General features: G+C 38.7%; 1 protein-coding gene across 1 annotated transcript in view; it reads left to right on the forward strand.

Moving 5' to 3' along the window:
* ARID1B (AT-rich interaction domain 1B) overlaps positions 1-26,284 on the forward strand; it is a 420,009-nt gene that overhangs the window by 102,500 nt on the left and 291,225 nt on the right. The window contains exon 3 of the mRNA XM_040238889.1: positions 22,323-22,472. Within this exon, the coding sequence (XP_040094823.1) occupies positions 22,323-22,472 (150 nt within the window). The remainder of the gene's footprint in view (positions 1-22,322; positions 22,473-26,284) is intronic.

Here is a 26,284-nt window from a genome sequence, read left to right on the forward strand (position 1 = left end):
AATGAATATAAGGAGACAAAGACAAAAGATGGCTTTTGGTAGATGGTGTTAATTTTGTGTAGGAAACATATTACTTTGACAACAGTTTGTCTAGTTGTTTTTTCTAATGTAGAGAAAAAGGCCAAAGAGAAGGATTTGGAACCTTGGTAGAGAAAGTGTTGTAGGCTTGGTGGAGGTTAAAAGGGCTTTGGAATACAGGAGGTTGTGTATCTGTGCAGCTGCTCTGTTGCCGTGTGCTGCCCTGGGCCTGCTGGAATTTCTACAGCTCTGCCAGTCTTGTCACTGGGCCCAAGCGAGTCACCCCTAACCCCCAGCCATACAACTTTCTCCTCCCCTGCAACCCTCACCTTGGCTGAGAGGTCTGGAACAGCCTGTCTGTGGGCCCTCCTAACTTCAGCAAGCTGATTTTAGTTGCTGAGTACCAGGGTAATCCTCCAGTTGCTTATCTGGACCCAGATGAAGGTTTGATATGTGGTACTTGAAATTTTGGATATCAGATTTGAAATTCATGATATGCCAAAACAAACTGGAAGAAATTAGGTTTTTAGTAGTCTTATTTTTCAAATAAACAAATACGTATGTATGTAGTATCACCCATACCATATTCATGGTCTTTCTCTCAGTGTGTTCACGGGTGACGTATTGTCTTCAATTTTGTGTCAGTCACTTTTCAGGGAGTCTGAGGAGTGCCTGGGTTCCTGTATCTCAGTATTGACTCCTTTCATCACCCATTATTGAAATTTTAGTCTAAGTGGTACCCGTTGGGGCATGCTTAGTGTTTGTTCATGTTGATTAAAGGGGAGCAGTTATAGAAATAATTTCTAAATGGTAGGTATTTAAAAATTACTGCATGGTTTTAGAATGCAATATTTGATTTCAGAGAGCAGAAATTTTACCTCCTTACCAGTGGCTTATTTGGGTTACCATGAAAAAGATGTGTTCTTGGCCAGTGTGTGAGGAAACATCCTGAAGGTGTGTGTGGTAAGGGGGAAAGCCGTAATGCACTGAAAATGTTCCCAAGGGCAAGTTGCAGTTGATACTTAAGAGTTAACTATAACTCATTATCTTGGGTGGTAACTCATGTTTATGTTTTAAAATGGAATGTACTCATTTATTACAGAGTCAACCATTCATACAGCCAGTGCTTTTTTTGCGGGGGGGAGTTGTTTGTTTGTTTAACCTTCTGCTGTATACATAGTGTGGCCTGGGAATTAATCAGAAATCCTCTCTATCATTACCTCACACTGCACTGAACTGTTTATGCCTCATTCCCTTAATGTTTCCCATCTTTGCCAACTGGGTTTCTGTTACTCAACAGAGAATCCTCTTTTTTCTCTTCTCTTGCCAATTGAGAGTCAAGTCCTCTGTCCAGGCCTGGGACCAATACTTCTGATGTGAACAGCATTTCCTGAAGCTCTGGAACTTGTCTCCCCAACTCTTCCAATGAAAACTACCTGCTTCCTTTTCTGCTGTCTTTTTGTTATTGCTCAAAATCTTTTTTATTCTGAATTGTAAACATATGTTATTTCTCCCTTCTGTTTGTAAGCTGCTACATGCAGGGATTTTGTAATACTCATATTTCTATCTTCTATAGTACCTCAGGTGATTCTTTGATACTCTATTATTGCTCAATAAAATATTGAATCAATACATGTGATATAATGGAATGTATAGAAAAGTTGGAGATCCATTTGGGAAAATAAAGCAGAGATACATGTACCAACTCTAAGGGTGCCTTGCCATAGCTTTCTCTTTCAGTACTGCAGTCTGTTTGTATCAGGAGCCCAGACAGCTATCACTGATTCTGTTGCCGATTGACCGTCTACTCTTAGACCCTTCATAGAGAAGGCTCTCTGTGAAAGAAGAGTGACTCTTTCCTTTTTCATTGAATTATCACAGAGTTGAATGAGATCATCAGTTCAGTGTGAAAGAAGTTTGGGAGCATTGTGTGTGTACATATGAAGTATTGATACTGTCATGAATTTGGGGAGTGGTTAGCTGATAACCGACTAACTCTGACTCGGTGGACATGAGTTTGAGTAGGCTCCAGGAGTTGGTGATGGACAGGGAAGCCTGGTGTGCTGGCTGTCCTTGGGGTTGCAAAGAGTCGGACACGACTGAATGACTGAACTAAACTAGCTGATAACAGTGAACAGTTTTTACAATGACATCTTTCTGGTAGTTACTGTAGTAAATTGTTTTGGAGAAAAGAAGCTGATAAGCTGTGTGCTATAATTTGTGGTATAGGGAATTTCACATGGAGGCCTCAGGGTAGAGAACAAAGTAACGTTATGTATAGTAAAAGAGCACAAGGAAAGTGAAGAGAGAGAGAGGTCCATAGCTTAATTTCTGTATTTTCTAAAGTTACAGACTCAGTGAATGCAATTGCCTTCAGCTTCTTTTGCTTCCCAGTGTCAGTTGGTCAGAGTACATTTGTGAGACACCGTCAGGCTCCCTGTTCTTAGAGCATTCTTGCCCACTGCCTTTCTGCCTATAATTAGATAGTCTTTCTTGTGAGCATTTGCTTTTTAAATTACATGTTAATTGTCCTTATTCTTAGTAGCATCATTGCAAATTTTAGGCAGTCATAGTTATAATTTTTTTCCAAGTGTTTCCCCCAGAGAGATTATTTGTGCAAATATTCATATGAATCTGATGAAGAACTCACTGCTAGGGAGCCTCAGAATTGTCTCAGGGACATGGTAGTCAGGATTTCCACAGTGAAGGTCTTCCTTGCTTCCCCACCCCCGAATAGATATATTGCCTTGTCCCTATGAGGTTTTACTTTTCTTCTTTTGGGATCTATGTGGAAATCAAAAGAAGTCATAGCTGGGACTTCTGTCGTGGTCCAGTGACTAAGACTCTGTGCTCCCAGTGCAGGGGTTCAGGTTCAACCCTTGATCAGGGAGCTAGATCCCACATGCTGCAAGTAGGAGTTCACATGTCGCAACTAAAAGATCCTGCGCGATGCACCTAAGACCCAGAGCAGCCAAATAAAATAAATATTTAAAAAAAGAAGTCATAGCTCTTTCTCTGTACTCTTTATATTTTTAATTTTACTCCTGTCTCATTTTCCTTGCTTTGCCTCCTCTGGAATTCAGTCCATCCTGTACTTGTAATCTCATTTCTTTCCTCCAGCTGTAAGAGAGCTGTGTACCATCTCTGGCACTTGCCTCTTGCTCACCATTGCATGCTCTCCTTCTCCCGAGTCTCTGCTCAGGATGCTTACCTGCTCTGGCTTCCTGTCTCTTCTTCACCCATTCTCGCTGTGACTCCTAATTCCTTCCAGGAGTTGCTGTCTCTTCCTCTCTGAGCAGTAGACGCTGCTGGTGGGTTGTTACCTCGCTCTGTTGTAGGGCGCCTTCTCTCTGTTTGCTGTTTATCTGCTGTTGAGCTGTTGAGCCTGCTCAGACCAGCAGTAGTTCTGTTTCTCTGGCAGTGCCTTGTGTATCAATGGCCCTGCGGTCAGGGAAGAGGAACTTGAGGAACCAATATCCACGGACACTGATTTATTCTGATACACTATTGCTTGGAACAGCTTGCTCTGAGAGGCTCTGAAAAAAATCATCCTTGAATGCAGTGTTTTTAAAAACTATTCATTGTGATCTATTAGTGTGGCTATGAAAGCAATGTATATTAAGCTGCAGCCAGAAATTTTTTAAAAGAGATTTGAATATGAAAAAATATGAATGCATCACAGTATAGTAAGGATGTCATATGTGTTGAAGGTTGTGATCTAAAACATAATTCTTCTTTTGATTTGGAATCAAAACATTTGAAAGCCATTGGTCTGATAACCTTCAGTATTTTTAGCTCCTTTGATTCCTCACCTCCTTTTCTTTCTAATGGAAATTTTTAAGTTTTTTTTTTTTTTTTTTTTTTTTTTGCAGTTGAGACAAAGTAGAATTAGAATATGGCCTATTCACAGGACAGCTTGATGGAAAATCAAAAGCACAGTTAACTGATTTACCAATTGCAGGGCAGGTCTCTTGCCTGTCACATGGATCCAAGACAGGGTGTGGTCAGGGCAGCAGCCCATGTCCCGACAAAGCCCCAAAGGAGCCTTCAGTGAAGGCTCCACCTGGAGGCTCCTCTGCAGGTTTCATTCAGGGGGATTAGGACTTTTTCAGCACCCAGACCCTCACAGTGGGTGTGTCCTGGACATATGGGGTGATCAGAGTCCCACCAGTGTGGGGAGTGGAGGACAGTGGAAAGAGGTTTTAGGAGACACCAAATGACCAGATACTAGTGCTGTTACTTCTTTTCTCTGGCAGTAAGAAATAGCTATAGGTTTTAAGTGATTGTTAGTTGTCAAATGTGATTAACATCTCTGGTTAGAAAATGACCATTTTTCACTAATGCCTCATTCTTGGTCTTGATATTGGGGAGACTTCCTGACCTCAGTGTTTTCTTGCTACTCTGATGGCATTCCACTGGTCTTGTAAACAACATTCTTGAAAGAAAACTTTAAAGGATTTATTAAAGTGAAAATTATTGTGATATACTGTTTGAATTCTGGCTTTTTCCTTTTAAAGGTAGCATAATAAATTGATTTTTTATTTTTTATTTTTTTAAATTAATTAATTAATTAATTTTTAATTTTTACTTTACAATTCTGTATTGGTTTTGGCATAGATTGACATGAATCCACCACAGGTGTACATGCGTTCTCAAACTTGAACCCCCCTCCCACCCCCCTCCCCACAACATCTCTCTGGGTCATCCCCGTGTATCAGCCCCAAGCGTGCCATATCCTGCATCAGACATAGACTGGTAATTCAATTCTTACATGATATTGTACATGTTTCAATGCCATTCTCCTAAATCATCACACCCTCTCCCTCTCCCTCTGAGTCCAAAAGTCTGCTATACACATCTGTGTCTTTTTTGCTGTCCTGCATACAGGGTCATCATTGCCATCTTTCTAAATTCCATATATATGTGTTAGTATACTGTATTGGTGTTTTTCTTTCTGGCTTACTTCACTCTGTATAATCGGCTCTAGTTTCATCCATCTCATCAGAACTGATTCAAATGTATTCTTTTTAATGGCTGAGTAATACTCCATTGTGTATATGTACCACAGCTTTCTTATCCATTCATCTGCTGATGGACATCTAGGTTGTTTCCATGTCCTGGCTATTATAAACAGTTCTGCGATGAACATTGGGGTACATGTGTCTCTTTCAATTCTGGTTTCCTCCGTGTGTATGCCCAGTAGTGGGATTGCTGGGTCATAAGGCAGTTCTATTTGCAATTTTTTAAGGAATCTCCACACTGTTCTCCATAGTGGCTGTACTAGTTTGCATTCCCACCAACAGTGTAGGAGGGTTTCCTTCTCTCCACACCCTCTCCAGCATTTATTGCTTGCAAATTTTTGGATCGCAGACATTCTGACTGGTGTGAAGTGGTACCTCATTGTGGTTTTGATTTGCATTTCTCTAATAATGAGTGATGTTGAGCATCTTTTCATGTTGATTTTTTAATAGTTAAAGTAGAATTAGCCTGCTGTCAAATGAGAAATGTTTTAGCCCACGTATCTTTATTTGCCATTGGACTGAAGGGCTGTATTTTGGTATGATTATTTTGTACCCCTTCATGTTTTAGCAAAATAATTAAACAACTTTTGTGTTACCCCAGTCTTCTGACTTCCCTGCAAAGGTGCTTGGAATGGATAGTCTGAGAACACATCCGTGTTCAAGTATAGTTTTGTTGGGGGATAATTATAATTTTGATTATTTGTTATGTTTCAGAACTGAATAGGTTAAAATGTCTACTTTAATGATTTAAAATAAATCATTAAATATAAATAGAGGAGACGGTAGAGAAAGAAGTCAAACATTTAATTTGTTGAAAATTCTACATTAAGTAAATCCTCCTCTGTCCACCCCCAAGTGTCTTTCTGTTAATGGTTTTTAAATGTCAACATCCTATATTTTTTCCTGACCAATCTTTTGGGAATATTTGGCACATGTGTTCCATCTGATGAAATTAAAAAATTGCAGACCTCAAGGGAAATAATTAAATGATTTTTCTCTTCTTATATAAACATTTGCTTTGAAATATATTTATATTTGAAGGGCTTTGATATTTTTATCTAAAGCATCATTTCCTCATGCTGTCTCAGCCTCATAATGAAACTTCTCTTTAAATTATTAACATTATCCAGTATCACAAGTTTATCGTATGGGTTAAATTTATGTGCCAAATGACTCACCACAAAGAGTTTCCCCCTTCCTCCCTTTTGCCTTGAGTATATATCTGTGTTGGTGGAAGTTTTATGTCTTAATACTTTCTGATTTCAGCAGTTAAAACTTAAAAAACATTTTTTGTACATTTCTCATTTTTAACAATTGTGTTTTTGCTCACCTGTTTTCCTTTTTTTAATCCCTTCCCACTCCAGCTGCTTCTCCAATGTTGTTTGGGCTCCCCAGTATCCTTGTCTATTCTTACGCTTCTCTTTGCTGGAACAGAGAAGATCTTTGGAGTGTCCTTTGTTCTTCCTGTCCCAGCCTGAGCATCCTCCATGCTTCCCTTACATACTGCTCCCCACTCTTTCCATTCAATAACTGGCCATCCTGGGAGAGTGGAATGAGCCCTGGTTGGGGAGGGGTGTGCGTGGAGAGCATAGTTTTTATTTGTGACTGTAGCTGGGTGAAATTGTGCAGGTTTCCTAACCCTTGACCCTAGCTTCTTGATCTAAGAAGGAGAGGGTTGAAGCAGTGATCTCTGAAATCCCTACCAGTTCTAATAGTGCATGATAAAGTAATTTACAATAAAGTGTAATTAGGATTAGCCTTCTGAGGATGGGGAGATGGATGTATATTTTCAGCTTAAAACAATAGCTTAATGATCCAAGTATGTGACTGTGTGTGTTCCCTGTGTTTCTCAGCATTTCTACTGGCCCTCTTCACCCAACCCATCTCAGACTATGATCCAGGGAATAAAATGCAAGGAGTCCGTTTTTCAACCACTAATGTGCATATACATTTCCTCTAGTCTTACCTTTGCACATGAGGTTCAGGAAAGATATCACTGATTTTTTAGAGAGGATGAATAAGTAGTAGAAACATTTCCCAAAGTAAAAGGACTCCTTTATTTGCAGTCCTCATTATTTGTTAGGAGTTCATTCTGAAAGTCAGGGCAAAAAGTGGCCAGCTAGTTATGGTTGTTTGAAGCCTGTTCTGTCTCTGGATAGCACAGGACAAAGCCTGCGGCTGTCTCCTCTCCGAGTCAGTGTCAGCGCCTCTACTCGGGGAGAATGCCGGTCGAGGTCCCCATACTGGCTCGTCCCCTGGGACTGTCTATTCTTAGATCCTTCAGTCTACTGAAGTCTCAGAGGAAGCCAGGTTTGGATTTTGGCCGTGTTATGTAGAGAAGTCTGTCTTACCCTTCTGAATTACCATTACTATTATTTTTCTCCATTCATACATTTTTTACCATATACATCATTTACATTTGAGGGTGGATAGATTAATGAGTACAAGTTTCTCCTTTAAAAGATATAGAACACTGTATGTTTTTAAAGGATCACATTTTAACATAATATTGTTTTTTAGATGTCCATTCTTGAGGGGCTTGGTGGTTATATACTCACATTTTTATGAACTCAGTTACTAAAATCATTCCTTTCCTCCCTCCTTCCCTCTCTCGTTTTTGCAGGGGAGCAGGAGAGGAAAAAATATAGAAAGGATATATAAAACAACTAACCCCCTCACCCTCAAAAGATAAACCTTAGACTCTTGGAAAAATACAGTCACATTGACTCTTGGAAAAAGATCACACACACACACGGAATTTAAATACGTGTACACACACACACACAGAATTTAAATGGGTGGTGTAAAATCCTCAAGGCAGAAAGGGCCTGCTGTGAATCATCTCTCTCCTCATGTTCCCCCACATCATGTTCCCGTCCATAGAAGATGCCAGTTGCTTGTCTCTGCATTTGCTGTTTTAAAATTCTAGTCTGATTCTGGTAAATCCCTGTTTTCTCTGTTTCCCCTGCTCCATGGTTATCTCCAGTAGAACAGTCCTTTCAATCTAGCATTCACTGCACATGTTCCAGTCATGCGGTTACAGAGTTGACATTGCAGCTTCAGCAGAGGTTATCTCTTTAAAATTCTCTGAAATTCCCCTTTGGCACATCCGTTTTGGCAGCTGGGTTTATATGGGAAAGTGGCAAAGCTCTTGGCTCCTCTTTTCTGCTTTATGAAAATAGAAATCTCTGGCCAGAAGGGCAGCTAGGCAAGAAGCTATAGATAGTTCTCATCAGTTGCACTGCCGAGTTTTTCCATTTTTACCTGTAGTAAATAGTATTCTCACCGTGTGCATGTGGACCAAGTGGTGGTTTTTAAAAACATAAACATACTGTACCCTCACACTTAATAGTCATGTTAGAAAACCCTGCTGTTGGAACGTGTGTGTGAGGTCCTGCTGTACTGTTTTGACTTTTGATTTTGTAATCTCTTTATATATTTTTTAAAGAATTGAAACCACTCATGTTCACTAATTCAGAACTACCTGTTGCAGTTTGGGCAGTAATATAACAAGAAAGATGGAAACTCCAGGTTGCTTCTCAGTGAGATATATTCATTACTAAATAAACAACATCACGTGTCTGTTTTCTGGGTTAAATGCTTTCCTGAATGGAGACACCTGAGGTCCTGTGAGACAGCTCAGGCCTCTTCTTTTGCCCTCCCTCTTTCCTTCCTTCTTTTCTTTAAAATTATTTTTAAGTAGTGTTTTCTAGGAAAATGTTGCTTCTGTTAGCAGAGTTGACCTATTTATTTCTACAGATGGCTTTCAGGGCCCTTCTTTGCTTTCTGTACATACTGTGAACTCTGGAGAAGTCGGCCTTTATGCAAGCCATGCTGATGAATTTCCATAGTTCTGATTCTCTGATTTAAAAATGACTACATGTGTTTGGTATGGAAAATACTTACTTTTTATTTTGTTTTAAATGTAAATAAATACTGATAAGCTAATTGTCAAAGCTTCTGCATTAGAAATGAGCAAGGCTCCTTTTACTATTAAATTTTTTTCCTGCCATTATTACTATTTATATTAGTAAGGCATATAGACTCATAGGTGAATTTTTTTCCCCATGATGATTTATGAAAGATGAAACCACTTGTTTTGGTATGCGGATTCTATTTGCTTCAAGAATAAGGAGTCTGAATTAATCTTTTAGGTTGACCCCTCACCCATTCATATGAGTTGGAAATATGATCTTTTTTAAGTTAAAATGTTTAGAATGAGATTTATCATCTTGTACTTTGCATACTACTTTCTCTCTGAGGCCACAAATTTTTTTGTTATGCTTCTGTTTTGTCAAAGAAGCGCACAGTAGACCTCATAAATCTGTGATATCAAATGCCCTCAATGAATCCTTGGGAAGAAAGTGTTTTAAAGTGCATAATTAAGGCACTTGAGCATAAAACTACAATTATACACTTGTGTGTTAATTTTGTGTACAGTAAGACTTTATTTCAACACTGGTTGTAAATGAGAGGAGCATTTTACTGTCAGTGAATGCCTGCATTTTATGAATGCTTAAACAAAATCTCCTCGAATTGGCTGACCTGGAAAGAAACGTGAAAGCATCTGTAGTTAGGAGGTAGAAGAGAATACAAAATTTGTAGTAGAGGTTTCTTTTTAAAAGTAAATACAAAAGTGATTTTACTTTTGTGTACAGCCATGCTTGCTGTGCCTTTGGAATCATTTATGCTATTTTAGCTGCTATTCCATGGTGAAGGCTAACAGTGAAAGCAATTTAGATGAGGCAATGAAAATAATCAAGGGACTTGAGAGCAGAAAGCAGTTGACAAGGAATCTCTGATCAAGGAGATTTGAAGGCGTTGGTTGGCATTGACTGACCATACATTTGTTAATCAGGTTCCAGGTACTAGCATTAGCAGACAGCAGACACTCCTTGAAGGTTGGAGTTCATTTTATGAAAACTGAAGGATGTAGCACTTTACAAAATGGATAATAATGTTCCAGAACTTGTTACGCTCAAGAGGTAGCCTGGACTAGAAATATAAATTAATTTAAGAAGAGTATAAATAAATTTGTAGATAATAGAATAGTGATTATGGAGAGGAAATAAAGGCTGTTGAGGACATACCTCTGACTTCCAGAAATTGAGGTCATGAAAGGCACTGCCACTAGTTCCCAGAGCCACGAATTCACTCTCCAAAACGTTGGTCTGACCTAATATTCACTTGAGCTGCGATTGGCTAAATATAGAGCAGTTGGACTTAGAATAAGCAGTGAAATTTCATAGGTAATTAATAATTACAAAGAAAATCCAAGAGGGATTACATGTATATTATTCTCACTGTTTATAATCTTATATTGTATGTACCTGATAAGGAAGCTTTAGAAAACAGAATTTATCATGAGAAGAGCTATTGCTGATAACAAATGAGAACTTTTCAATTTAGTTTCACAAACCAAAAAGTAAATTTATTTTCTGATATGAAGTAGAAAAAATTTTTTTACACTAAGGGAGTGGGCTAAAGCAGCCCGGATACGTTGGTTATCTTTCAGCCTGTTAAACAACAGCAATGTTTATGGTCTGAAAGTTATCTGTTAAGAACAAGGGCATGGGCAGAAATGGAAGTGGGCTCCATAGCAACGGGAGCTGTGTAACCAGCTCCTTTGTGTGATTGGTCATTAAGCCTGTTCTGCTGGAGTTTAGTCACTGTTTGACCCTGGACTGCTCTGCCCACTCTTCCAACCCCACGTTGTCTTTTTTCTGTTACTCAAGGGAAACTGGACGAAATCTGAAGGAACTTACAGCTTTAGTGTAAAGTACATAGCAGTAAATATTCTGTGTACATTTGTTGATTGTTTCTCAGTTTTCAAGCATGAAGGAGTAATTTCAGGAATTGTGGAGTTCCCCCTACCCCCACCAAGCAAGCTTAAGGACAAGATTTAGTTTTCTTTTTATAATAAGAAAGTGAATTTTAAAAGCACCTAAATTGTTTAAAAGTCCCAGTTGGGAACTTAGCTTAAAGGACTGTAGGTAGATTGTGGAGCATTTGTAGGATTTTGACCTTGTAAACTTTATTACCTTCTAACACATTATTTTTGACTGGACATATTGACATAATAAAATTTTCTCTTGCAATTTGTTCAGACACACATAGACTCAGCATCTAAATTCCTTGCTGTGGGGACTTTTCAGTCTCTCTTTTCATATGAAAAATAGCATTTACTCTTTCTGTGAAATCAGAAGCCAGTAGAATTTGCCACAGTGATGACTAAAATGTAGCTGCTATGAGCTCATGATTTTTCCTGTGCTTTTTGCTTTGCTTTTTTGTAGAATTTGCCTGGAAGAATTCAAATTTATGGTCAAAAACAAAAATTAAGAGGCTATCTGCTATTAAGTATAAGTTATTATAATAATATACTTTTCTGATAATTCTTAGAATGACAGCAATAATTAATCCAAAAGAAATTGCATTTAGTTCTAGATTCATGAAAAACTCAGAGTTGGCTTAGGAAATGATACATAACATTTGCTGTATATACTTCTGGGCTATTAATGCTATACTTACCACTCATATACAGATTTTCATATTTAAAAAAATGTATGTATGGAGTAGGAAATGGCAGCTCACTCCATAATTCTTCCTTGAAAAACCCATGGACAGAGGAGCCTGGAGGGCTACAGTCCATAGGATCCCAGAATGAGACAGGAGTGAATCACACATGCATGCATGTATATGATTTTGTAACCTGCTACCCCTTAAGTCCCTCCTCAGTAATCCACGGACATGCTTTCTTTCTTCCTATTCAATACATATTATGTACAGTTAGATTCATTCATTTTAATGGTTCTGTGGTATTTCATTGAATAAAATACCATTACCCTCCTCCTTTATTTTTTTAGTCAAGTGCAGTAGTGAGAAGGGGGGAATACCCTCCTCCTTTAAACCAGCCTCTCTTGATGTATATCTAACCATTTAGGCTGTTTCGCTCTTGAGTGGGGGTGCTGTCATAGGGCTGTGGTGACCTTTTTGCTGCACATATCTTTGCATACTTGTTTTATATTTTTCCCTTAAGGTAAAATTCTCAAAAGCAGAATTCTGAGTTAAAGAGATACTGTTTCTATATATTGTGCATTGTGCACGCAGTACATGCTCAGTTGTGTCCAAGTCTTTGTGACCCCATGGGCTGTAGTCTGCCAGGCTCCTCTGTCCATGGGATTATCCTGGCAACAGTACTGGAGCAGATTGCCATTTCCTCCTCGAGGGGATCTTACTGACCCAGAGATCGTGTTCCCATCTCCATCGTCTCCTGCATTAGCAGGAGGATTCTTATCACTGAGCCTACCTGGGAAGCCCATATAAATTGCGACTTTTATTAAATATTTGAATTTATATACTCAATGTGATTATTTCAGTATTAATTGCTATGTAGTATTCTCAGTTTAGTTGCTCAGTTGTGTTTGACTCTTTGTGACCCCATGGCCTGCAGCACGCCAGGCTTCCCTATCCATCACCAGCTCCTAGAGTGTGCTCAAACTCATGTTCATCGAGTTGGTTAGAATTATGTAAACTGAAAATATGAAAACTCCCTGTTAAGCATCCCGGAATAGTTATTCATTTATTATCAGATAGGAAACTTACATCTAGGCGTAAGTAAAGCAGAACTGGTTTGACATAAATACATTATAAAAAATGTGAAGTCAAAAGTTTGACAAACTTTGGATACCTTCTTTGTTAGTAAGTGTATGTACATATTTTAAAGATATACATACAATGAAATGCTCAGATCTTAAGTGTATGATTTGATGGGTTTTGACAAATAATGTACAACTTTGAACCTATCAGACCAGTTCAGATACAGAATATTTGTGTTCCTCTCAGGAGTTTGCTCATCCCTCTTTCTTGCTAGTCCCTTTATCCCATAACCACTGTTGTGACTACTAACACTATAAATAAGTTTTTCCTGATTTTGAATTTCATATAAACATACCATACAGTGTGTTGACTGTGTACATTTAATATAGTTCTAGAGGAAAATATGGATACCAAGCCAAATTGTTCTTCTTAAGACAAAAGGATTTAAAGCAGATATGAAAATTATATACTGGAGTAAGAACAAGAGGTCTTTCAAAAGAATGAAGTTGGACTCTTACCTTACACTGTGTATAGAAATTAACTCAAAATGGGTCAAACCTAAAAACATAAGAGCTAAAGCTGTAAAATTCTTAGAAGAAAACATAGGGGAAAGCTTTATGACTTTAAATTTGGCAGTGATTTATTGGAGATGAAACCAAATGCACAGGAAACAAAAGATAAATTGAAGTACATCAAAATTAAAAACTTCTGTGCATGAAAGGACACTATCATGAGAACAAAAAGGCAGCACTCAGAAGAGGTGAGACTATCTGGAAATCATGTATCATTTATGGGATTAATATCCAGAATATATAAAGTACTCCTACCACACAACAACAAAAAAACTAACAACCCAATTTAAAAAATGGGTGAAAGTCTTGAATATAGTTTTCCAAGAGAATAAACAAATAACTGATAAGCTTGGGAAGAATGCTCAGCATCACTAATCATTAGGGAAATGAAAAGCAAACCTGTAATGAGTGTGATACCACTTCACACCCATTAGGATGGCTATTACAAAAACAAACAAAAGAACAGGTGTTGTCATGGATGTGGAGAAATTAGAACCCTTGTGCACTGCTGGCAGGAATTTTAAAATGGTATTCTGCTATGCAAAACAGTATGGCAATTTCTCAAAAAATTAAACATAGAACTACTATTGTTGTTGTTAGTGTTTAGTTGATAAGTTGTGTCTGACTCTTTGAGATCCCATGCACTGCAGCACGCCAGGCTTCCCTCTCCTTTACCATCTCCTGAAGTTTGTTCAGATTCATGCCAGTTGAGTTGGTGTTCCTGTAAACCATTTTGTTCTATGTTGCCCCCTTTTCTTCTGCCCTCAATATTTCCCAGCCTCAGGGTCTTTGCAGTGAGTTGGCTCTTCACATCAGGTGGCCAAAGTATTGAGCTTTCGCTTCAGCAGCATTCCTTCCAATGGATATTTGAGGGCTGATTTTCTTTAGGATTGACTAGTTTGATCTCCTTGAAGTCCACGAGACTCTCAAGAGTGTTTTCCAGTACTACAATACCAATCTAGCAATTCTACTTCTGGGCTGGGTAAAAGAAGTGAAAGTAAAAGCTTGAACAGATAAATTGTATGCCTATTTTCATAGCAGTACTATTCACAATACTATTACTACTATAAGCAGTACTTATAATGCTTATACTTATAAGCAATACTATTCACAACCTAGACAGCATATTTAAAGCAGAGACATTACTTTGCCAACAAAGGTCCGTTTAGTCGAAGCTATGGTTTTTCCAGTAGTCATGTATGGATGTGAGAGTTGGACTTTAAATAAAGCTGAGCACTGAGAATTGATGGTTTTGAACTGTGGTGTTGGAGAAGACTCTTGAGAATCTCTTGGACTGCACGGAGATCCGACCAGTCTATCCTAAGGGAAATCAGTCTTGAATATTCATTGGAAAGGCTGATGCCGAAGCTGAAACTCCAAAACTTTGGCCACCTAATGCGAAGAACTGACTCACTAGAAAAGACCCTGATGCTGGGAAAGATTGAAGGTGGGTGGAGAAGGGGACGACAGAGGATGAGATGGTTGGATGGCATCACTGACTTGATGGATGTGAGTTTGAGTAAGCTCTGGGAGTTGGTGATGAACAGAGAAGCCTGATGTGCTGCAGTCCATGGGGTTGCAAAGAGTCGGACACTACTAAGCAACTGAACTGAACACAGTAATCAAAAGATAGAACAACCCTTTTAGTATTGAACCCTTTTATTTTATCCTTGAGGCTTCCCTGGTGGCTCAGATGGTAAAGAATCTGCCTGCAATGCAGGAGACCTAGGTTCGATCTCTGCATCTGGAAGATCCCCTGGAGAAGGGAATGGCAACCCACTCCAGTATTCTTGCTTGGAGAATCACATGGGCAGAGGTGCCTGGCGGGCTGTAGTCCATGGGGCCGCAAAGAGTCAGACATGACTGAGCGACTAACACAGTGTCCATGATGGATGACTTGATAAACAAAATACTGTTTGCACTTAAAAATGGAATATTTTTTAACCTTAAAAAGGAATGAAATTCTGATACATGCTATAACATAGGTGAACCTTGAAAGTGAAAGTGCTAGTCACTCAGTAGTATACAACTCTGTGACCCCAGTGGACTGTAGCCTGCCAGGCTTCTCTGTTCATGGGATTTTCCAAGTAAGACTATTGGAGTGGGCAGCCATTATCTCCTCTGGGGCATTTCCTGACCCAGGGATCAAACCCAGGTCTTCTGCATTGTAGGCAGATTCTTTACTGTTTGAACCACTAGAGAAGGCCAAGTGGAGTTATCGTTTAATGGAAATATAATTTCATTTTGGGATGGCGAAGTTCTAGAGATGGATAGTTGTGATGGTTGCACAACGGTGTAAATCTACTTGATGCCTCTAAAATGTGCACTTTATGATTAGAATTCCATGTATGACTATAGCAAAATCTATTTTTCTCATTTACCTACTGTGCTGGAATTAGATTGTATGTTCTTTCTGGCATTTGTAAATAGTGTCCAATGTAATATCCTTATTGGGACACATGGGAGTGTTTCATGGGGATATATTTACAAAGTGAATTGCTAGGTCTTAGGGCACCTTGAAACTTAGTGGGGTGACCCTTTTATCAAACTTCTTTAGGAAGGAAGAGGATGAGAATATAAACCTTATTATTTCTTCAGTTTTGAAGGATGAACAGAGTTCAGGGTAAAAAGTAGAATGAAAAATGGAGCCTGGAATTCTGCACATTTAACATGATACAGAGATTTGAAAGTTATTAATCATATCCTTTATCAGAGTAGTTTCCTAAAACAAATACTTATAGTAAATGAATGATTTTTAGCTATACTTTCCTTCTCTAATACTATTTGGAAGCATTCACATTTCTTTGAAAATTAGGATAACGTTTTTTGTTACTGTGTATGCACACATTGCTGGAAAAGGAAATGACAACCCACTCCAATATTCTTGACTGGAAAATCCCATAGACAGAAGAGCCTGGCGGGCTGCAGTCCACAGGATTGCAAAGAGTCAGGCACGACTGAGCATGCATGATCGCGTACTCATGATCCACTTCAAAATTCTCTTTATTTAGAAATGAGAGAAATTTTTGTTTTTCTTATCTTTAAATAACAAATAGGCATCATAGGCATTTTCTGGAGATTTCCTTTTGGTTTAGTTTAGTGATAAATATCCAGTACATTTCCTGGGTGGTAATGCCATATTTGGAGAAGGCAATGGCACCCCCCTCCAGTACTCTTGCCTGGAGAATCCCATGGACAGAGGAGCCTGGTAGGCTGCAGTCCGTGGGGTCGCAAAGAGTCGGACATGACTGAGCGACTTACTTTCAGTTTTCACTTTCATGCATTGGAGAAGGAAATGACAACCCACTCCAGTATTCTTGCCTGGAGAATCCCAGGGACGGGGGAGCCTGGTGGGCTGCCGTCTATGGGGTGGCACAGAGTTGGACACGACTGAAGCGACTTAGCAGCAGCAGCAGCAGCAATGCCATACTGGTAATGGTCAAGGCTACTCCGCTGCTGTATGAGGTTTGGGGTGTTTGTCTGTTAGATTAGGTTGAGTATATGTGTATCAAAGGCTTGGATGGTACAAGTGATTTCGGTTTTACAGTGTTTTCCATCCTTAGTTTAACGTTTTGTATAATATTAACTTTATTTAATAATCCATTGAACGACATTCATTTATTCACCCAACAACCATTTATTGAGTGGCAGGCCCTCTTCCAGGAGGCATACCACGGATATAGGAGTATGTAGTTAAGTGATGAAGACAAACAATAGAAACAGGAACACATCAAAGGTCAACTGACTAAATCTAATAATCTCCCCTCTGGTAAAATAGAATCAGAATGGCATGAGAATGATGGTGGTTTAGGCCGGTCAGGGAAGGAATGGCATCTGAGATAGAAGTGCTTTGTATCCTCAATTTTCAGTACCCAGTTCCTGAAACTCAGTAACTCTTGGTTAAATTTCACTTGAATCCAACAGTTCGGTAATCTTCATTGTCGTTAAGTTGCTAAGTCATATCTAACTTGTTTCAACCCCATGGACTGCAGCACGCCAGGCTTCCTTGTCCTTCACTATCTCCCAGAATTTGTTCAAACTCATGCCATTGAGTCAGTGATACCATCCAACCATCTCATCCTCTGTCGTCCCCTTCTCCGCCTGTTGTCAACCTTTCCCAACGTCAACGTCTCTTCCAGTGAGTTGGCTCTTCGCATCAGGTGGCCAAACTATTGGATCTTCACCTTCAGTATCAGTCCTTCCAATGAATATTCAGGGTTGATTTCCTTTAGCATTGACTGGTTTGATCTCTTTACAGTCCAGGGGACTCTCAAGAGTCTTCTCCAGCACCACAGTTGAAAGCATCAGTTCTTTGGCACTCGGAGTTCTTTATGGTTCGGCTCTCACATCACTACTGGAAAAACCATCACTTTGACTAGACAGACCTTTGTTGCCAAAGTGATGTCTTGCTTTTTAATACACTGTCCAGGTTTGTCAGATCTTTCCTTCCAGGAGCAAGCATGTTTTAGTTTCATGGCTGCAGTCACTGTCCACAGTGATTTTGGAGCCCAAGAAAATAAAATCTGTCACTGCTTTCACTTTTTCCCATCTGTTTGTGATGAAGTGATGAGACTGGACACCATGATGTTAGGTTTTTGAATATTGAGCTTTAAGCCAGCTTTTTCATGAAGTAAGAGATAGATAAGGACTCACAGTAGCCAAAATTGATTTCACAAAACTTGAGACAGTAAAATGTACTTCCCTCATGCACTGGTGCTTCAGGCCTTCATGACAGTGTAGTATAGTAGGTTTCTCTGTCCTCGGCAGAGTCTGTTAAAGATGTAGGTCAGAGTGACAAGCAGTGGCTGAATGCCTTGATGGCATGTGAGAAGCCAGCAGTGTGGGGCCAGAGTTATTCTGAGCTTTGGTCAGACAACTTTTGGAGTTGGCTCTGGGGCATCCATTGTCTTCACATCTCAGTTCTTCAATTTATATTTCTTAATAATGAAAACTCAGCAGTGGCCACAGGACTGGAAAAGGTCAGTTTACATTCCAATCCCAAAGAAAGGCAATGCCAAAGAAGGCTCAAACTACCGCACAATTGCACTCATCTCACATGCTAGTAAAGTAATGCTCAAAATTCTCCAAGCCAGGCTTCAGCAATGTGTGAACCGTGAACTTCCAGATGTTCAAGCTGATTTTAGAAAAGGCAGAGGAACTAGAGATCAAATTGCCAACATCCACTGGATCATGGAAAAAGCAAGAGAGTTCCAGAAAAACATCTATTTCTGCTTTCTTGACTATGCCAAAGCCTTTGACTGTGTGGATCACAATAAACTGTGGAAAATTCTGAAAGAGATGGGAATACCAGACCACCTGACCTGACTCTTGAGAAACGTATATGCAGGTCAGGAAGCAATAGTTAGAACTGGACATGGAACAACAGACTGGTTCCAAATAGGAAGAGGAGTACGTCAAGGCTGTATATTATCACCTTGCTTATTTAAATTATATGCAGAGAACATCATGAGAAACACTGGGCTGGAAGAAGCACAAGCTGGAATCAAGATTGCCGGGAGAAATATCAATCACCTCAGATATGCAGATGACACCACCCTTATGGCAGAAAGTGAAGAGGAACTAAAAAAGCCTCTTTATGAAAGTGAAAGTGGAGAGTGAACAAGTTGGTTGAAAGTTCAATATTCAGAAAACAAAGATCATGGCATCTGGTCCCATCACTTCATTAGAAATAGATGGGGAAACAGTGGAAACAGTGTCAGACTTTATTTGTTTGGGCTCAAAAATCACTGCAGATGGTGACTGCAGCCATGAAATTAAAAGACGCTTAGTCCTTGGAAGGAAAGTTATGACCAACCTAGATAGCATATTCAAAAGCAGAGACATTACTTTGCCAACTAAGGTCCGTCTAATCAAGGCTATGGTTTATCCAGTGGTCATGTATGGATGTGAGAGAGTTGGACTGTGAAGAAGGCAGAGCACCGAAGAATTGATGCTTTTGAACTGTGGTGTTGGAGAAGACTCTTGAGAGTGCTTTGGACTGCAAGGAGATCCAATCAGTCCATTCTGAAGGAGATCTGCCCTGGGATTTCTTTGGATGGAATGATGCTAAAGCTGAAACTCTAGTACTCTGGCCACCTCATGCGAAGAGTTGACTCATTGGAAAAGACTCTGATGCTGGGAGGGATTGGGGGCAGGAGGAGAAAGGGACGACAGAGGGTGAGATGGTTGGATGGCATCACTGACTCGATGGATGTGAGTCTGAGTGAATTTTGGGAGTTGGTGATGGACAGGGAGGCCTGGTGTGCTGTGATTCATGGGGTCGCAAAGAGTCGGACACGACTGAGCGACTGAAGTGAACTGAATAATGATTGTTTGGTTTAAAATGTCAGAAAAGCATCTAATAGATTTTTGAAAGCCCTACATCTAAATTGATTTAAAGCAAAAACATTATTGATTATTAAAAAATTAAGACATTAGTTCCTGACAGTTGAGGTATTATATTTAGAAATTGGTTTTTAAAGGTAACAGTTAATAATTAGTATTTAGAGATAGCTCTACAACTTGTAGTTTAATGAATAATAATAGAATATGTGTAGAATTCCAGGTAGAATTATAATATTGCTGGTTATAATATTAATGGAAATCAATAGAAGAGGGAGCCCCATTTTGCAAATGGAGAGGTAAGACAGATATCATTATATGATTGATAATATTCACACAACTAAGGTATAGGAGGACTTGGATTTAGGTTTCATAAATTTCTAATGCAGAAATTCTGTAGGTAAATGAGCATTTTAGTTGTCTCTGTTTGGTTGTGGCTCCCATGCAAGGACAGTGGGCCACATGCAGCTGCTTGGCTCTAGGCCCCAGGTCTTACGGCCCACCTGTGCCACGTTACAAGTTATCCCAGGCTCTCAGAGGGTTAGATGCCAGTTAGTTAGTACCACATAATGAGACTGTGTATCTAAAAGGAAAACAAGTAGATTTTTAACTGAGGAAAAGAGCAACAAAATCTCTCAGGCAGGTGCTTTTGATGGTTTTCCCCCTGACGTTTATTGGGATCAGCAGATTGTTGCTAGGGATCCATTGTGAATTGCTTGCATCCCCACCCATTCTACCTGCCTCACCTGCACCTGCCTTGCTTCCCAGCTTTTCAGAATTGGGATAGGTGGTTGAAGAATGTAGTAAGCTCATGGCTGCTCATAGTGTTAGGAGACTCCTGCAATATGTCCTCTCTTTGTCTTGCTTAGAAAATAGAGGATCCCCAGCCCTTGCCCTGAAACAACACTTCCATATTGTGTGTAAGGGTTTCTGTAAAGCAGAAAGTCAACATATTAAAGTGCAATTCATAGGGGAGTTGCTGGCTGTGTTGACTGAGCTTTACAGTCATTTTAACACTGGCAAAGTGTTACCCTAACTGCTTCAAATCAAACTGCAAAGATGCTCGTGTGAAATATAGTATTAGATATCAAATCAAACATATGGGTGTTGAACGAAAGGATATGTGTTGTGGTAGTATATGGTATTCTAGCATGTGGAGTTGTATTTTATGGAAATTCTTTGGCTTGGCTTATGGCAGGGACATACATTCATTATGAGACATCAAGCTGTAAAATAAATAAAAGCAAAGAATTCAACTGTGCTGTTGAATGGTTTTCAATACAAACTTGTCTGTTCTAGTAACTTAGGATCTGTGTGATGAGAAGCATTTGTAAGTCGTTGTGCCCAAATGTTTTGTCACCATTGCTAGAGGTTTGAAAATAATCTAGATCAGGTCAAAAGGTGTATGAACTTTATTAGCATTTTGCAATTTTTTCTTTCTACTTCGTAGTACAAGTTAAAAATTACTGTGCTAATTGGTCTTAGAGGCAAAATGTTTAATGTATTCCTTACTCTTTTTCCCTCTCATTCAATATTCTGTAGTCAATTTGTTTTTTAAGTGTATATCTGGAACTGATGACCTAATTCTTAGAAGTATATAGGCTTATGAGGTTGAAGTTCTTGGATTTCTCAAATGAACTATATTGTGGTATTAACAGTGACTTCACTATTCTCGTCCCAGGAGTGCTTTTTGCCTTTTTGATATCTTGTTTTTCTTTTCCTCTCCTATTCTTTCTCTCAGTTAGGGAAAAAAATGTGTCGATAGATTTCTGATTTGATAGAACATCAGAAAATATCATCAATGGTGTATTTATTGCATGAGGAAGAACTTTTCTTTGAACAGTGTCAATGTTTTTTAGATTCATGTAACTAGAAATGGAGAAGACCCATTTTAGGTCATTCTGCCCATATCTTGGGTATTTCCAGCTAAGTGCTTCCCTTGTAGCTCAGATGGTAAAGAATTGTTCCATCCCTGGGTAGGGAAGATCCCCTGGAGAAGGGAATTGCAACCCACTCCAGTATTCTTGCCTGGAAAACTCTGTGGACCATAGGAGCCTGGAGGTCTATAGTCCATGGGGTCACAGAGTCGGATACAACTGAATAAACACTTTGACACTTTACATCATTGACTGTTTATCAACTAGGAAAATACTATTCTTGTATAGCTATGAATATCTTGCTCATATTGATAGTTATGTTGTTTGATATACATAGTATCGTTTTCTAAATGGGTTTCATTTTATTGTAAAGCAGTGTTGCTTCTTTTTAGTAAAAATAGTAAATGGAATTGCTAATATAACTGTTATTTGCTAAAATGTAATTGAGGCATTCTGACCTTCGTTGAAACAAATGTGTACCCAAATCACAAGCATCCTACAAAATATAAGTAAAGGATCTTGAACTGGAGTTCATTTTCATTTGTGTATTGCATAAGAATGGATTAGTATAATCTTTCTCTGACTTTCTTGGCAGAAGCAATTTTTTTGATGTCAGTATTCGGAGCTTTTTACCCCCTCTGGATTTTTGTGAAATTATCAGTATTTGATATCTGATAAAGTATTTTTTAAAGCGGAGTTAAATTATCTTTTGTCTTCATTGATAGTATGTGAGGAGAAGGCAGTAGGCCGATTAATCTAATGGAGAGAATGTTAAAAATTTGAATTCAGTTGCTTAGCAAAGAACCCACTTCACATTGCTGAATTGAAACCATATTTGATTTTATTGAATTGCATGTTTAGACTTTCTCTCACTTGCCCGTCTTGACTCTTGACAGATGCCACCTCAGTACGGACAGCAGGGTGTGAGTGGTTACTGCCAGCAGGGCCAGCAGCCTTACTACAACCAGCAGCCGCAGCCTCCACACCTTCCCCCGCAGGCACCGTATCTGCCCTCCCAGTCCCAGCAGAGGTACCAGCCGCAGCAGGTGAGTGCGTTCCCGGTCCCCAGGCCTCTGTCCTGTGCTCAAAAGCCACCCCGGGTTCTGAGACATCTTCCTGTCCCATTTAGAGAATTTCTGTTCTCAGTGGGGAAAAATGAAGTTTTGAGAAAATGTAGAACTATATCCTAAATTGTTTGTTTATGAATGGATATTGGAGATTGAAGGGTGGGAAGAATGAGTAAGCTTAATAGCTTCTTACATTACCGGTTAGTGACAGCAGAAAATGTCAGTCATTACATGTTTTTGTCATGTGTATTCCGAATCTTTCAAGAAAGTACTCTGTCACTTTGTTGAGGCTTATTGAGGAAAATGGTTTTATTGATCATTTAATCTTGCTGGTTGGCACATACATGGTGTTTTATCTTGAGCTTTCTTTTGATTTGTTTTAATGTTAAGTGCTACGGTATCAAAAACATTGTTGCCTTTGGCAGTATTATTCTTCCTAAACTAGTTTATAAACAGATAATCAGTTCAATTACAATATATTAAAATACTAAAGGGAATCATGTACTTTGAGTATGTTAAACAGTTTCTAGTTTAAATTAGCCTCATTAAATATTCTTTGAGGTTATTGGGCTGCATATTTCAGCTTACATGATTTGTTGAAAAATAGTACACATGTTTTGGGTACAGTGACTCAGTGATTCAGTTTGATCTTGTTTTAGAGATTGTTACCGAAGATATTAAAAGGCATCATGAACTCAGGACCTGTACTCTGAATTCAAATAGAACTTTCATAGCACTTTCAGTCATAAGCATCAAATTGTAACTTTGCATTTTGTATTTTCCTCTCCTTATTTTTTTGTGGGTGGAGGTGATGAAGATGGGGAAGACAGTGGCACTGACTGTTCAGTCTTCAAAATGATTCCTAGACAGCTTGGGGTGATTGCTGATGCTAGGCAAAATATATAAATATATGAAGCTTAATTTTAACAAATTCAGCTGATTTCTTAAGTATTTTATTGGATTCTTTGTAGGCTTTTTTCCATGTGATTTTTATTTGAGTTCCAAAAAGAGTTTATAGCTTTAAACAAAACAGTGTAACAGCTGAGATTGAAGAGGCTATAGAATCTTGTGTTTTGCATATGTATTTGCAAAATTTAAAGCAATTTATAGATGTAGGAGTGTACATTATTTCAAAGTTATTTAGTCTGTTCTTTTATTAAAATCAGGAAAATTAAATAACCTTATAATACCATTTCTTTTTAAGTGAGACTGGTATCTGGGTTTATAATATATAAAGTTAAAGATTTTTTCATGGGCTTTCAGAGCCTTATTGAACTTCTCTGTAGGCAAAATGTTTTGTCAAGTTATCAAAGTTTATGAAGGACTCAACAGAGATATTGCATTAGTCATTTTACTTCATTGTGCTAAAATGAATCTGATTGTACAACCAACTTGGTTAAGGATTCTGAGTGCCTGTCATTTCCTTCAAGACCAAGTTCAAAATTTACTTCCTTGATGAAGCATTCACTGATGACTTCTTCCACATGGCAGTTAGTTATTTAATATCTGTAAGGCCGGATCCGGTGGCCATGATGGGCCGCCCCTCCTCTCCCTCCTGCTGGCGGGGGAAGTCCCTAATGGAAGGAGCCTCCCAGATCCCAGGGACCAATGACAGCACACTTCACCAGCTAAAGCTGCCCCACCCAGCCATGTAGAAGGACCTGTCAGCCTGCTACGCCTCGGCCTGGCGACCTATCTGAATCCCCGTCCATCTAGCCTGACCATCCCTCTCAACGAACGTATAAAAACCACCCCCAACACGGTCTGGGCGCGGACTTCCTCGACCTGCCTAGCTCTGATCTGGGAACTCCTCCCGGGAGCGCTTCGCCATTAAAAAGCCTGTTAGATACTCTTTTGATGTCCTGGTCTTTTACCTAACAATATCCTTTATATTTAAATATTTAAAGCATACTACAGGTAAAATCTTATTTTAATGAGTACTATTCAGATGTGCTTAGTTTAGGTCTATTTTATGCTTTGAGTGATACTACCATTGTTTTATTAACTTGAATACAATAAACTATATGTCAGGAAGTGAAGTGAAGTCACTCAGTCGTGTCTGACTCTTTGCGACCCCATGGACTGTAGCCTACCAGGCTCCTCCGTCCATTGGATTCTCCAGGCAAGGATATTGGAATGGGTTGCCATTTCCTTCTCCATATGTCAGGAAGTACCGTATAAAAATGACTTGATGTAAATACTTTTTTTTTTTGGAATATACTGAGGAAAGTCAATTATTTCCCAAAGTATATTGGAATTTTTTTTCTTGTTTTCACTATAGAATGTCTAAATATTTTTTAAGTTTCTATAAACTCTTTTGGGACAAAGAAGTGGAAATCAGAGATATTTAGGGACCCTAATCAGAGGGTCTGGTTTTACGGGAACAGTTTTGATTTTTAGGGAGTTAGATGTTTATATAGATTGGGAAGTTTATCTCGGAAATGACATCTAGCATTTTCCATATAGTTAGTAGCTCAAAACTGGAATAACAACCTCCCCCCAATCTATCCCAAGACAAAGTAAAAATAACCACTAGAATATCTTCAAATCAATCTGACTTTTAATAAGAATTTTTAATACTGAGTTCACATTTATAAAATGAAGAAATTCAACTGTTTTGATTTAAGAAGCCAGTGTTTCATGACAGACAGAGCATTTCTTCCTGTAGACTTTCCTTTTCTTTCTAGACATTGCATGCATAGTCTGTTGATTTTTGAGCTAGGAGACCATCAGAAAGTATTACTTTGTGTCTTTTGTTAATATGAAAGATGCAAAAGTTAATTTTAGAGTTCAATTAAGATACCTATCTTTGTTTCTTTAACATTTTTTAATGTGTAATGTTCTGAATAATCAATACATTCCCATGTGTCAAAAATTAAAAAGTACAAGGAAACGATACAGATCTGAGTCTCCCAACACAGTTCCTCTTGCCTAGCTCACCAGCAAGCTCACCCTTTGCTAGATAACCACTTTATTATGTTTCTTTAGTTTCCTTACAAAGAAGCAAAATAACCATATTTTAATTGTTAGCTCTATTGTCACACAAATGTTGGTACACCATAATATACTATAAACATTCTTCTGTTCTTTATCACCCCCCTTCCCAACCCACTTAAATATATTTTCTATGATCTTTACAAAGGAGCAGTACAGCCATCCTCCATTCCTTTTTATAGCTTCACTCCATTTTATGGACATATCATAATGTATTTAACCAGTTCTCTTTCAATGGGCGTTTAGGTTATTTTTAGTTACTTGCAGTTCAAACAACTCTGCCATGATGCTTTGTATTTGTGTCAGTTCGTAAATATTCACGTGTATCTGTCAGATAAATTCCTGGCTGTGTCAATGGGTACATGTGGTTGTAATTTTGCTAGATGGTTCCTCTCAAGGGTTGTACCAATTTATGCTCCAACCATTGATGTATGAGAGTACCTACACATGTTCCTGTAGCGTGATTTTAGGAATTTTCTGGATTTTTACATAGTCTCTTTTTTATAAGTTTAATTAAATTCTGTGCTTTACTTTGACTGTGTCTTACTTTTTGGCTGATGAAGCTAAACAGAAGACTAAAAAATTTCCTTTTAAGTATTCCTTTGGCTAAGTCTCTCAAATTTTGTTATGCATTATTTTTATTCTCTTTTAGTTCTAAGAATTTTCTTACTTCCCTTCGTTCATTTTTCAAAGACTTTTATTGAGACTTGGGTTTCTGTTTTATTCCCTCAGAAGGATTGGTGTATGCTTTTGCCAGTTGCTTGTGGACACTAGTCATTAGGAATCATATTTCGTAT

Source organism: Oryx dammah, unplaced genomic scaffold (genome assembly GCF_014754425.2).
Source record: "Oryx dammah isolate SB20612 unplaced genomic scaffold, SCBI_Odam_1.1 HiC_scaffold_4, whole genome shotgun sequence".
Classification (NCBI taxonomy): Eukaryota; Metazoa; Chordata; class Mammalia; order Artiodactyla; family Bovidae; genus Oryx; species Oryx dammah.